Source organism: Frieseomelitta varia, unplaced genomic scaffold (assembly GCF_011392965.1).
Source record: "Frieseomelitta varia isolate USP_RPSP 00005682 unplaced genomic scaffold, Fvar_1.2 scaffold_363, whole genome shotgun sequence".
Taxonomy (NCBI): Eukaryota; Metazoa; Arthropoda; class Insecta; order Hymenoptera; family Apidae; genus Frieseomelitta; species Frieseomelitta varia.
Window position 1 is genome coordinate 101877 of NW_025110105.1, and position 12886 is coordinate 114762.

Here is a 12886-nt window from a genome sequence, read left to right on the forward strand (position 1 = left end):
GGCCGGGGTGCAACTTTTCTCTCCGTGTATATACCGTCTTTGGCTACCTTTCGTCGGAAATACAGAGCTTCCCACCCACTCGCCACTCGGGGAGCATGTACACTAGTGATAAAGTCTAATCGACAGAAATTGTATTCTTCGAGCTTACCTGCTTGTGCATCTCCACGTTTAGGCCGTAAGACATTTCGTAGTACTGTAACAGAAGAAGGAAAGGAGATGTTTTAGTACCTTTCTCTTTTTTTTTTTTTTTTTTTTTTTTTTTGCGTAAGTTTTGATCAAGCTACGATTGCAAGAAACCAGGAATCGGGTTTTCTTTAATTTTCCATAATAAGAGTATACTTGTCAATCTAAATAGTGGCTTGATTACACCCACTGTGTAACAATATAACAGCTATAAAAAAAAAAAGAATTCGACTAAATTCTAAACGGCCATATTTTGAAGTTTGAATATTTAACAACCGGTTTCACATCTTTCGTACGAATCGCACATCGTATATTCATGAGCTTAAATCAACGTAAAATTGTCGAATGAATAATGACCGCCGGCATTTCGCGTATTATTAGATACACATTTCATGTACACAAACCACAGGAACGAGTTGCCATATTTTCACTAACGATCGAATACCCGACGGAAACTCCTCGCGATCAAAACCGTGTAAAAGCAAATTTACAATAAATCCTGTCGACCGGTTCAATAGTCCTGCTGGTTAGCAGAGGCCCGGAGTTCCAAACCCCGACGACGTCAGCCCTGTCGTTTCTTTCATTAGCGATACTTAACTTCCGTTTCTTTACAATATCGTTTCAAACGTTCTAGAGTTTTCACGAGGAGCACCGGCTCTGGTAACCGGCCCGGGTACAAAACTTTTAATAAATACAACAGGCTTCTCCGTAAATCTCGGCGAAACGAGAACCGCCGTACTGTTCCCCTCCCTTCTCACTCCCTTTCGATCCTTTCTCCGCCCGTTGCAGAGAGCCCGTACAGAAGAAAAGATCATTACAACGTTTCTCCTCGCCGGAACGAGCCGGATCAACCAACCAATTCTGTCCCTCGCACGCTGTCCAACGTTCGAATTGACCCCCGAGAACACGAGAAGAACCACTTTCGCGACAGAGTTTCGAATATTGGCCTTAACCTATTGGCGCTGGAACGACGTCGAGAATTTTCTGTACCAAAATTGCAATATTTCCTCGGTGTCAAGTATATTTAAGTAAAACAAATAATAGGCAAAACAAGTAATAAATTTATTACTTCTCGATAATTTCTGTCCAGCGATACCGATGAGTTCGAAAAGAAAACGAATTATTGTATACTTGGGTTTGGTCACTCGTTATGGTCCGCAATCAGTTGCCAGGTCAACGTGGTTAACCCTTTAGCAATTTATTTACGAAGCATTGTCGCATCAAACAAAATGACACAACATTGGAAATAATCATTCAAATGTAGGTATTCGACACGAGATTTTGTTAACTGTATCTTTCCAACATGTGATTCTATATATATATATATATATATATATATATATATATATATATATATATATATAATTTGAAGCTATCGTCGACATGCATTGCCGGTTTGCATAGAGTATAATGTACAAGAGTTAACGATAGTTTCACACACGGTTTCAATATAACTCCGCCATTTTTTAAACTTTTGTAAGAAGCGATAAGAAGTCTAGTTTATATGAATTGTTCCAATGAGTGTCAATTGACTCAGGACTGTCTTCAGAAATTCCTTCTTCAGACAATACTTTTGTTCTTCTTACGTCGTTGTTATAGCTTTCATTCTAGTCTTATTCAAATATTATACTATAAATATTATACTATATCATGCAACACTAAATGTATACGTTCGTTATAATTATCAGCAAATTATAAGAAGGGGAAGTCCGAGCTGCTGGCCAGATTTAACCTCTTTTAACGCGACCCACGTCGAGAATTTTTTTTGTTCCAAAATTGCAATATTTTTCTCAGTTTCAAGTATATTTAAGTAAACCAAAAATCGGCGAAACAAATAATAAATTTATTACTTCTCAATAATTTCTATCCAGTAGATATCGTGCCGACGAGTTCGAAAAGAAAGCGATGGTTTGGTCACTCGTTATGGTCCGCAATCAGTTGCCAGCGCAACGTGGTTAATTAAACCTCGATAATCGGCTGGTATCAAAGCCATCGATATTCTTATCATTCACTTTTCAACCTCACGGCAGAGGAGATAAACTTTCCTTTTTCTACACGTTTTTTTCTTTTTTTCGTATCGACGTGTCATTACGCGAGTTCACTTTTAATTCATTGTTATGGTTTTAATATCGCTTCGAAATTAATGCTACGATAGAGAGAGACTTTTTTAAACGCGAAAACTCTGCAGTTCTCATCAGTCTTGAATGTGTTAAGATGTTTTTTTTTTTTTTGTTCTCGGCTTGTTATTTCACTTCAGTTAAACGTGGTTAAACTGTTTGAAATTTTACACGGAAGCTCTTGGAAATATTGGAGGATCGAATAATCACGACGAAGAAATCTTGTTGCGATTATGGGCGTGTTAATGTAATTTAATTGTCGTGCTGATAAAATCGGTGAATCTGTTTCCGTCTCTGAAGTTTTAAGAAACTATTGCATCGCTCGAACTTAACCGCAAATTACAATTTTTTCCAAAGTTACGATCTTTAGACACTTGTTTACAGCCAGCAATCCTTGGTCTCATTGTTTCATTTCATTATTTATATCACTTGTATATTTATATTTATTAGTTATACTGGTTATACCACACTTTATGCATATTTCATAAATTCAACAACCATCGTTACTTGTCCAAAATAAGAAGTCAATCTCTTCGACATTGACCCTGTTCCGCTATATGTATCAAAAATTAATCTAATCGTCTCATCGTTCGAATTCCTTTTCGCTCGAAAAATAAATAACGCGAATCATTCGAGCACGATTCACGAACAACAGCGATAAAATTAATTCACGATTTGCCGAATACTTTCAGCTCATCGAGCTTCACCAGCCGACGCTTTTATAACAACTTAATCCGCGTCAAGCTGCAGTTGCGTATTTAATCAGATAAATCGGGCATATTCCAACGTGCTTTGTAATGGAGGGCAAATTAACTTCAGCCGGCTAGTTATGTAACAAGCATTTCACCCCACCGGTTGAGGGTTAAAATTGATTATCGACGACGCCAACGACCGAATAAATTACCCTGTGTTTCTCTGCCGCGACACGATCGATCGAGCTAAGGTTTCATCGTTCCGTGCTGTCTGCGAAAAACTTGCTTTCGTTTCGTCGTGTGACGCCAATCGGCCAATCTTCAGACCGTCGAATCGTTAAACGAACGTTAATTGTTTCGTTGGAAGAAAGTTAGAAGAAAAGCCACGAGACACACTTGGCTCCTTTTCCAATTAAATATTGTATGTGTAGTATTATACATGTGTCTGATATAACTATTGAGAAGAAATACGAAATTCTTTAATATCGCGAAGAATCTCGCTTCACTACCTATACCTGGCAAACAGTTTTCGATCGAACGGAAGTGTTTGAAAGTGTTCAAAAATATTGAAATCTTATAGAATATGCTATTGCATTCGTTGAAATTACATTTGTGGAAGAATTACACGAAATTAACAATTTCAATTTGATAAAAGAAAGTTTCAATATGGCGATGAGAAAAATTATTTAAATTTTTGCAACTCGCTACTCTCTATGTAAGTCTTCACTCGATTCTCTCTCTAGATCTTCACTCTCGAGCGTCTCGATTCTCTCTAATTCCCTGGCGACATGCATCCTCGAAACGTTCGTCTCTCGCACACAAACATAATCCACCCTAATATTTTACGTCCTAGACTTTGGTGGCTAAAATAAACAATCCAAGACCTAATCTTCGCTGTAACAATTTCAAGGAACACTCAGCAGGTGACAATTGCCTCGCTCTTGGACAGGAGAAAGTTTCCTCACCTCGAAATTTCGCGACTCGCAAACGCGAAAAATTTCAATTTTTTTTTCTTTTTTTTTCAATAGCTTGCAAACATTTGTAAATTTTACACCAGAAGTGTACAAAATAAGAAATATTAATTTATTTTTAAATAGGCCAAATTGTACAGAAAGCTACCACCAATCCTCAGAGTACATCTCGTTCGAAGATTTAATTAAAAAAAAAAACAAGAGAAGCTTTATTAATAGTATAGTATAGTGAGTAGACAAATCTAGACTGGAACTATGACACTGCAACAATTTTTAACAACTGTACAACGTAAGAGTTGTTCTAAATTTCAAATTATAAAATTCTGAGATCCGTGTATAAAATTCTGTGTTCAATTAATTTTTCGTCACATCGAGGGTTGATAGATTTTTGCATAAGTTGACTCTCGCTGACGGTCCTTCTTATATCCAACAATCCGATAATTTTCAGGTATAAAGACAGGAAGGAAGAGGAGTGTTTTTTCAGGAGGAGGACGACGAATAAACTCACGGCGAAGATTTCATTGGAACTCGAACCGCCTTCAATTGGGTTAACTGCATACAATTCGTGGGTACGGCCGTCTGATCGTAAATTGGTTTAGCAGCTGAAGTCACTTGGGTAGCAACCACCCCACTGTGGGACACGTTACAGAACAGACACGATGATTCCTCCGTGACGCGTTATAGCACGCTCGTAAAAAACGCTCGTGAATAAAGGTACGTAAAACGTAAAACGAGTAAGTTGACTTGTACACTGATATGCAAATTCACCAATTTATACTTGTTACACAATTAATTTAAGACCGTGCGCTTTGTGAAAGTACTATAGACCTTTTTTTTTAAAACATTTGGACTTAAGAATGTTTTTTCTTTTTTTTAAATTGTAATGTATATAATAGATTTCTATTTCATTTTTTTTTCTCATTCTTTACTCTTTAGTTCTTTATTTGTATTTTTTTTTTTTTTATTTATTTATTTATTTGTATTCTGCATGTGTTCTTCGTTCATTCCTTCGTTTTTTTTTCTCTCTCTATCTCTTTGATCCTTTCTTTCCTTCATTGTCTTTTATAAAATACAATAAACAGTATTTTCCTGTTCTTTTAAGACGTAATATAATATAAATGTGATCAATATTGGTCTCCCGTGTATAAATATAGACTGCAAGATTACGATGCCAAAGATCCATTGATGAAGAAAGTATATATATTTATAAACTAGAATTCCTCGAATCTTTCTTGGGCGTTTGTCCACTTTGACGATTCTAGCGATAATGAAAAAAGATTCTATCAAACTTCTGTCACCAAATTCTATCATTGACGAATCTTCCTTGTGATACATACAATGAGGAGCATAATTGCAACAAATTGCAGAATTCCGATTTCCGATTTCAAGAATCTTCATTTCTGACTCGAAGAACCGTGTACGATGCGAATCATTCATCCATATCGAGACAAATCGTGCAAACAACGTTTAACTTCTTGCGCTGGAACGACGTGCCACGCAAGTCGAGAATTTTTTCCCCCAAAAATTGCGATATCTCCTCAGTTTTAAGTACATTTAAGTATAACCCAGGCAACAACGAACAACAAATTTATTACTTCTCAATAATTTCTATCCAGCAATGTCATACCGACGAGTACAAAAGAAAAAGAAAGCGACGTCGAGAACTTTTTCCCCCCAAAATTGCGATATTTCCTCAGTTTTAAGTATATTTAAGTATAACCCAGACAACAACGAACAACAAATTTATTACCTCTCAATAATTTCTATCCAGCAATGTCACACCGACGAGTACAAAAGAAACAAAGAAAGCAACGAATCATATTGTATACGGATTTGGTCGCTCGTTATGGTCCGCAATCAGTTGCCAACGCAAGTGGGTTAACCTCTTGCGCTGGAATGACGTGCCACGCACGTCGAGAACTTTTTCCCCCAAAAATTTGCGATATCTCCTCCAGTTTTAAGTACATTTAAGTATAACCCAGACAACAACGAACAACAAATTTATTACTTCTCGATAATTTCTATCCAGCAATGTCATACCGACGAGTACAAAAGAAAAAGAAAGCGACGTCGAGAACTTTTTCCCCCCAAAATTGCGATATTTCCTCAGTTTTAAGTATATTTAAGTATAACCCAGACAACAACGAACAACAAATTTATTACCTCTCAATAATTTCTATCCAGCAATGTCACACCGACGAGTACAAAAGAAACAAAGAAAGCAACGAATCATATTGTATACGGACTTGGTCGCTCGTTATGGTCCGCAATCAGTTGCCAGCGCAACCGGGTTAACCTCTTGCGCTGGAATGACGTGCCACGCACGTCGAGAACTTTTTCCCCCAAAAATTTGCGATATCTCCTCCAGTTTTAAGTACATTTAAGTATAACCCAGACAACAACGAACAACAAATTTATTACTTCTCGATAATTTCTATCCAGCAATGTCACACCGGCGAGTACAGAAGAAACAAAGAAAGCCGACGAATCATATTGTACACGGGGTTTGGTCGCTCGTTATGGTCCGCAATCAGCTGCCGGCGCAAGTGGTTGAATTCGTAAACACCGGGCGGGCATAAGTCAAAAGTGATAATCCGCAGGTACGTTGAAACAGAGGTAAGCCGGTAAGCACGGAGAGAAAGGAAGAGTCACGTCCAAAGGCTGGCACCCTCCGCCACCCCCTCCCCTCGGGGGGGGGGGAAGAGGAGTAGGGTTGGGGTCCTGGTCGGTGTTCCGCTAAAGTGCATCGTATCATACGATTCGCGGAGCGCGCTTGCGCGATCGTAAATCGGTTAGTGGCTGTCGCTTAGCGCTGCGTGTCCGCCTTTAGCCCCTCGTTCCGGGACGAATGGCTTCAGGGGGTGAAACGGGTGGCGGGGGTGGGGAGGGGGGAGGGGGAGGGGGAGGGGAGAGGTTGGCTACGGCCATCGAGAGAAAGCATACACGTAGGTCGACAGATACTACTCGAGGGAGAGATCGATAACATCGGGCCACGGAAATACACCGACTTAATAATGCAGCCGATAATCACGATGAAAGACCGCCGCGGCGATGCTATAACAAGACGGGAGAGACCGATTCTCTCCGCGTGTTTTGCACGAACCGCGTCCATCCCCTCTCTCGCTCTCTCTTCGTCGTAATATCAATTTCGCCGGTGAGCTCGATGCTTCCGTCCTCTCTCGACGTCCATTATCTAAGTAGATCGACAACACGCGAATGGTTACGATTATTATACAAGCGATGGCTAATAGTAAGTGGAACGCGACACGTGCTGCTCCGTTTTTTCGATATTGGATCTCCCTGTTGCGAGCGTTCTAATCGCATTGTCGCTTGGCTGGACGTTGCCAAGGTGGAACTGATTGGTAGAAAAAAATTAAATGAAAATTGGTATTCTGTTCGCGAGGGGTTGACAGTAGCGGCAAGAAATTTGAAAATTGAGATCAATTGCTGGTTGATTACGAAAAACGTGTTACGTTGGCCAATTGTCACGTGGAATCATTATGCCGTTGATCACGTGTAGTTTCTTGCTCTTGATTTTCGCGATAATTTAATCGTTTCCAACCACTTGCGCTGGCAAATGATTTGCGGACGAAACCATCGTTTTCTTTTTGAAACTCGTCGATATGATATCGCTAGAAATTATTGAGAAGTAATAAATTTTATTATTTGTTTTGCCTATTTTGTTTTACTTAAATATATTGAAAGCTACGAAAATATTACAATTCTGGAGCAAAAAATTCTTAACGTGCGTGGGCAAGAGATTACATCCAATTTCGACAATTAACCAAAGCATTTATATTTCCTTTATCTTTTACGTCGCTCTGATAAAAGAGAATGGCGTCTAAATTTAACGCCTAAAACAAAAATTTAAGTCGAAAACTGCAACAAAAGGAAACGACTGTGTTACGTCTACGCGACTGCTCCAATTAAAAAAAAAAAAAAAAAAAAAAAAAAAAACCGAGATAAAATTCCGAAGATCATAAGAGAATCGATCGAAACTTCATACCTTCTTTTTCGAATATATCGAAAGTCTGATCCTTGTTATTATGAATTCGCCAGCAAGTGAACTTAACTGTCTTTCTCCTTTTTTCGGTCCCATTTTCTCTTTCTATATATCGTTGCAATTTGTCATCATACGGTATTGTATTTCTGACCAATTATCTTCGAGACATTCGCGAACACAAAACCTATCATTAGCCAAGTTCTTCACTGAGTAATCCTTCACCTATCAGCGAACTATCCCACTTGTTGTTGGTGAACGTTCAAATTAATTCAGCGAAACTTGTTGACTGGCTGAGAGCGAGAGGATGAGAAAGACACACGCGTGCGCGAAGAAATTTCAAAATACGCCAAACGACTTGATAATAGCTCGATGCACGATGCACGTTTAATCGAAGGCGATCAATTATTAACGAGAATGATCATCCGCCGGTAGGGGGATGAATTTTAAATGAACGCAATCAATTAACTTGCCGGCTCCGTATTATACGGAGCTCGACGGGAGATGATACGAGAAGAGTATTCTCCCCGTGGAAAAAGAACGGCGCCCGGATCAAATATAACTTATTCCACGTCCGTTCGTAATAGGACGTTCAAATAGGAATTAACAAATCGCCTCTCCGCCGAGTTAATCGTACGCGGATCAAATTTATTTTTAATTTCGCGGCTGCACGTCTCATCGGCGGGCAGACTGTGCACAGGGTGTCTAAAAATGATGATCGGACAGAGGATTGAGATTGACGAGAGTTCCGCGTACAAGGAAACAATTAGATTACGTACGTTTCCGACGTATGTTGTTGATGACGAAGAAACTGAATTCGAGATGCAGCGGGAGGCAGGATTTTTTCCAACAGCTTTCGCTCGAAGAAAGGCAAAAAGAAGAACAAATATCGTTTGATATGTCGTTTTCTTACAACGTGATTTAACTTTAGTCCAAATTGTCACCCAGAGTGACGAAAATACACGCGGAGATTGAAAATTTTTTTCATTTCGAAAAAGAATGGCAACGGTAAAATTATTTTCATTTTATAAAATGAACAAAATAAAAACTCGAATACTCTGTACTACATTTTCTGTAAACTAGATTTAACGTATTTTAATTGCAAAGGAGGGGATAAAAATGAATTATAATTACTCTCAGCTTTATATAATTACGGATAGATTAAGGAAAAAAAAAAAAAAAAAAAAAAACACGTGTCAGTATGTCAATTATTTCCTCACCTCGACGTGCAAAATTCACATCCAAACTCTCGACCGATCTTCTCGAAACACCTTATAGATAGAACACGGAGTAGATCGGTAAATCACACGGAAGACAGAAAAATCGTATCCTCCGAAGCGATTATCAATGACAGACAATGAGAGAGAGAGAGAGAGAGAGAGAGAGGGAGAGAGTGGAAATCCATCGTAAATTGCGCGTTATCGACATCCTGGATGGGAATTAATTCGATTCGCGACGTAATAAAATGCTTCTTGGCCGCATCGCGGAACGTATATTGGGTTCGTTGGAAAGTCCGAAACATGAAGAAAAGAGTTGGCCGGGCCAAGTCGATAATCGGATGAAGAGGAACTGTCGGTGGCCGAGGGAGGCACGGCGGGTTGGATCGCTATCGATCTCATCTGGCAGCCTCTCCTTTTCTATTTTCACGTGGTTCGGAACTCAATAATAGGGGTTGTACCGATAATTTCACCCCCTCCGGTTATTCGATATGGATCTTTTAGTAGCGAGCCTTTGCTAGGGTGATTGAGCCGCCTACTCTCTTTTCCCAGCATCCCCTTACTCTCTGCTATATATCGTACATTCTCTCTCTCTCTTTTTCACAACCCCTCTTGGCGCGCACTTTCTTTCCACCTTGTCGCTCCCCTTTATCTCACCTTTACTTCACTTTTTCATGCCATCACCCCGTCCCGATGTTTTCCGCGAGAGAGCTCGCGCTCGCTCTGTACAATTAATGGATAATTAATCGGCCAAACTCGACCGCGGCGACGAGAATCGCGGGAACAAGGTGGAGGAAGAGATCGTTGCCTTTGAGCAAGAGACGACGAAAAAAAAAAAAAAAAGAATCAGTTTGAATATAATGGAGGGGGGGGGAAGAAAAAAAAGGAGAGAAGGGAAAGAAGAAATTGACTTGCTGCTGCAGTTAATTCTTGTCTGCTGTTCGGACGTAGTGATGGAATCGTAAGAGGGACGCGCGTCGACGTAAGTGAAATCGATAGCTACGCGTAAAGGCAGAAGTCGCCAAAGTCGAACAGAGAGAGAGAGAGAGAGAGAGAGAGAGAGAGAGAGAGAGAGAGAACGGCTACGATGTTGGCAGCGTTAAGAAATTTGAATGGTAAAAGAAAGAGAGAGACAGAGAAGGGAAAAAAAGGGGAATGGAAAAGGTCTCGGGCGGTGAAAAAAAGAAAGAAAGGAAAAGAGAAGAAAAAGAGGAAGGAGAGAGAGAGAGAGAGAGAGAGAGAGAAAGAAAGGAAAGAGAAAGGAGAAAGACCCAGATGAGAAGTATCGCGGCCCGGGGAGAAAATAGGAGGGAGGGTAAATTCGTGAGAACAGTTAACCCCACGCGGACGTCGGTGCACCGTTATGAAACTTCGTAAACGTCGGTGAAAAGGGGTGAGCTGGAAAAACAAAAACACTAAATTGCACGGTGGAAACTTCAAAGGCGGAAATAAAATCTGTAAAAAGAAGCAGACGGGTGAACGCAAACGGGAAAAACAAGAAGTAATCAAGAAACGTGCCCGGAGGATGTGGGTTATGTTTAATTTGTTACGCTGCGGAAAAACGAGATAGAGATAAAGAGAGGAGGAGCACGAAGGAAAGGAGAAAGAGAGAGAGAGAGAGAGAGAGAGAGAGAGAAAAGGGGGAAGTTGGCAGGGATATGCGAGAAAAAGAGAGGGAAAACGCGGGTAATCGGGAAGTCTGCGTTTTTAAAGAGTGAAAAACGTGCCGCCGCGCACCCACGGCAGCCACTGCTTTCATAAGAATATTTTTCACCGTCTTTCCCGCGCCCTTCTCCCACCTTTTTTCTCTCTTTTCCCCCCCTGGAAACTTTGCCGGCGTGGCCGCGCGCGCATTTCATCGGACGCGCGGATCGGCTCCGCTTTCATAATAAAAATCGAATTAATTCCTTATCGATTTAACAACTTTTTCTAAAGTGTCAAATAAAATGAAGAGGAACGAGGAAATAAATCCGGAGCGAGCACGACCCCGGCGTCTCTCCGCCAGATACTTTTCAGGGAATTAATTTAACGGTAGGTACTCCATCGTTTCGCGATAAAAATGGAACAACGCGCGCGCGGCGGAGGGAGAGAAGTTACTGCGCGATAAAAATAAATGGATTCCTCGGCGATACCACCTTCTTCGAAACCTGGGATCGTTTCTGAGGGTGCGACGCCGAGAAAGAAAAAGAAAAAAAGAAAAAAAAGAGGAACTGAACGGAAAAACAAAGCTCCCTCATCTCTCTACTCGGGAAAGATACTTTGACCAAACGAAAGACTGTAACAAGATCATTACTGTCAATCGTAGGTTACAAACAGCGAGTCCAACCACCGACCGATTTTCGCCTCGCTAATCAAAGCGTTCGATCTATCGCGCAGACAGTGGTAATCCGCGCGGCAATTCATGGGTAATGTCGTTTAACGAAAGGAAAAGAAAAACGAAGGAAAAAAGAAAAAAAAAAAATCCGCGAACGTAACAAGTCGCGGCATTTCGAGGAGGGTGGTGGCACCGTGGATAAGGACGTGTCGCGAGGCAATGATCCGTGCGCTGAAGTCCTCAAAAGGACGGAAGAGCGAGCACCGAGGCTGCCGTAGGGTGGCGTAGCGGAAAGAAGAGAGTAACGGGAAGAGAGAGAGACACGGGGAAGAAAACGAACGACGACGAGCGAAAGAGTGAGATAGAGAAGGGAGGGGAGCGGAGGAAAAAAGTTGAAGCGGCGCTCGGATTTACGCGGCACGTTACCCTAATGAAAATCGCGGAGGATGAATTGTTGGAGAAGGGGTGGAAAGGTGGTCGGTCGGAATACACAAGGGTGGAATTAGAATATCAGAGACACGTTCGCAGTCTGTACATACGTTACACCAATACTCCCTCTCGTCAGCCTGTACGTATATAATACTTGTCGGTAGTTGACAAACCCTCGACATCAATTTCTCTCTCTGTCTCTAATTCCCCGCCCCGCCGCCCCCCGTCTCTCGCCCATCCACCTCTCCCTTCACTCTGTCGTTCCACCCTCGCCATCTGCCTCTCTCTCTCTCTCTCTGTCCTTCTCCGTGTCGTGTCGTGTCGTGTCGTGTCGTGTCGTGTCGTGTCGTGTCGTGTCGTGTCGTGTCGTGTCCTGTCCCTTTCTACCTTTACCAACCGAACCTCTCCACCCCCTTTCCCCTCTATCTTTCTCTCTTTCGCTCACCCCCCTCCCCCTCCGCCTGTCACTCGGCTCCTCGTCCCTCTCTCTCGCTCCCTCTCTTCGTTTACTTTGGAGATATCGATTACCGGCTCAACTCCCAACCCCCATCAACCCCTCTGTCACCTCCAACCCCCCACCCCTTATCCACTCCCACTGACACCCCCTCACCCTCACCCTTCAGCCTCCAAGCCGAAGCCCCCTCCCTCCCCCTCCTCCTCTCCAACCACTCGGCCCAGCTTGCTGCTTGGTTGCTTGCACGGTGTCACATCGGTGTAGCAGTTTACAGAGATGGTACAGTTCGCGACAATTACGATCAAACGTACAGTTAACATCGGCGTACGATCTCGCGAGCCGGGGGATGAGGGATTGCGATGGAAGTCGTGTCGCCTAACTGCTCCGTGCTTTCGGATCGATCATCGCATGCCGCACACGCTCGCCCCGGCTCGTCATTTTTCTTTTTCTCCCCCCCCCCCCCCTCCGGTTTTTCCCCTCTTTTTTTTTTTTTTTTTTTTTTTTTTTTT

General features: G+C 41.8%; 1 protein-coding gene across 7 annotated transcripts in view; it reads right to left on the reverse strand.

The window, feature by feature from the left end:
* Positions 1-12886, reverse strand: part of LOC122530898 (protein groucho) — a 131051-nt gene that overhangs the window by 82737 nt on the left and 35428 nt on the right. For all 7 annotated transcript variants that reach the window (XM_043658287.1, XM_043658286.1, XM_043658281.1 and 4 more), the window contains exon 5: positions 149-193. In XM_043658287.1, the coding sequence (XP_043514222.1) occupies positions 149-193 (45 nt within the window). The remainder of the gene's footprint in view (positions 1-148; positions 194-12886) is intronic.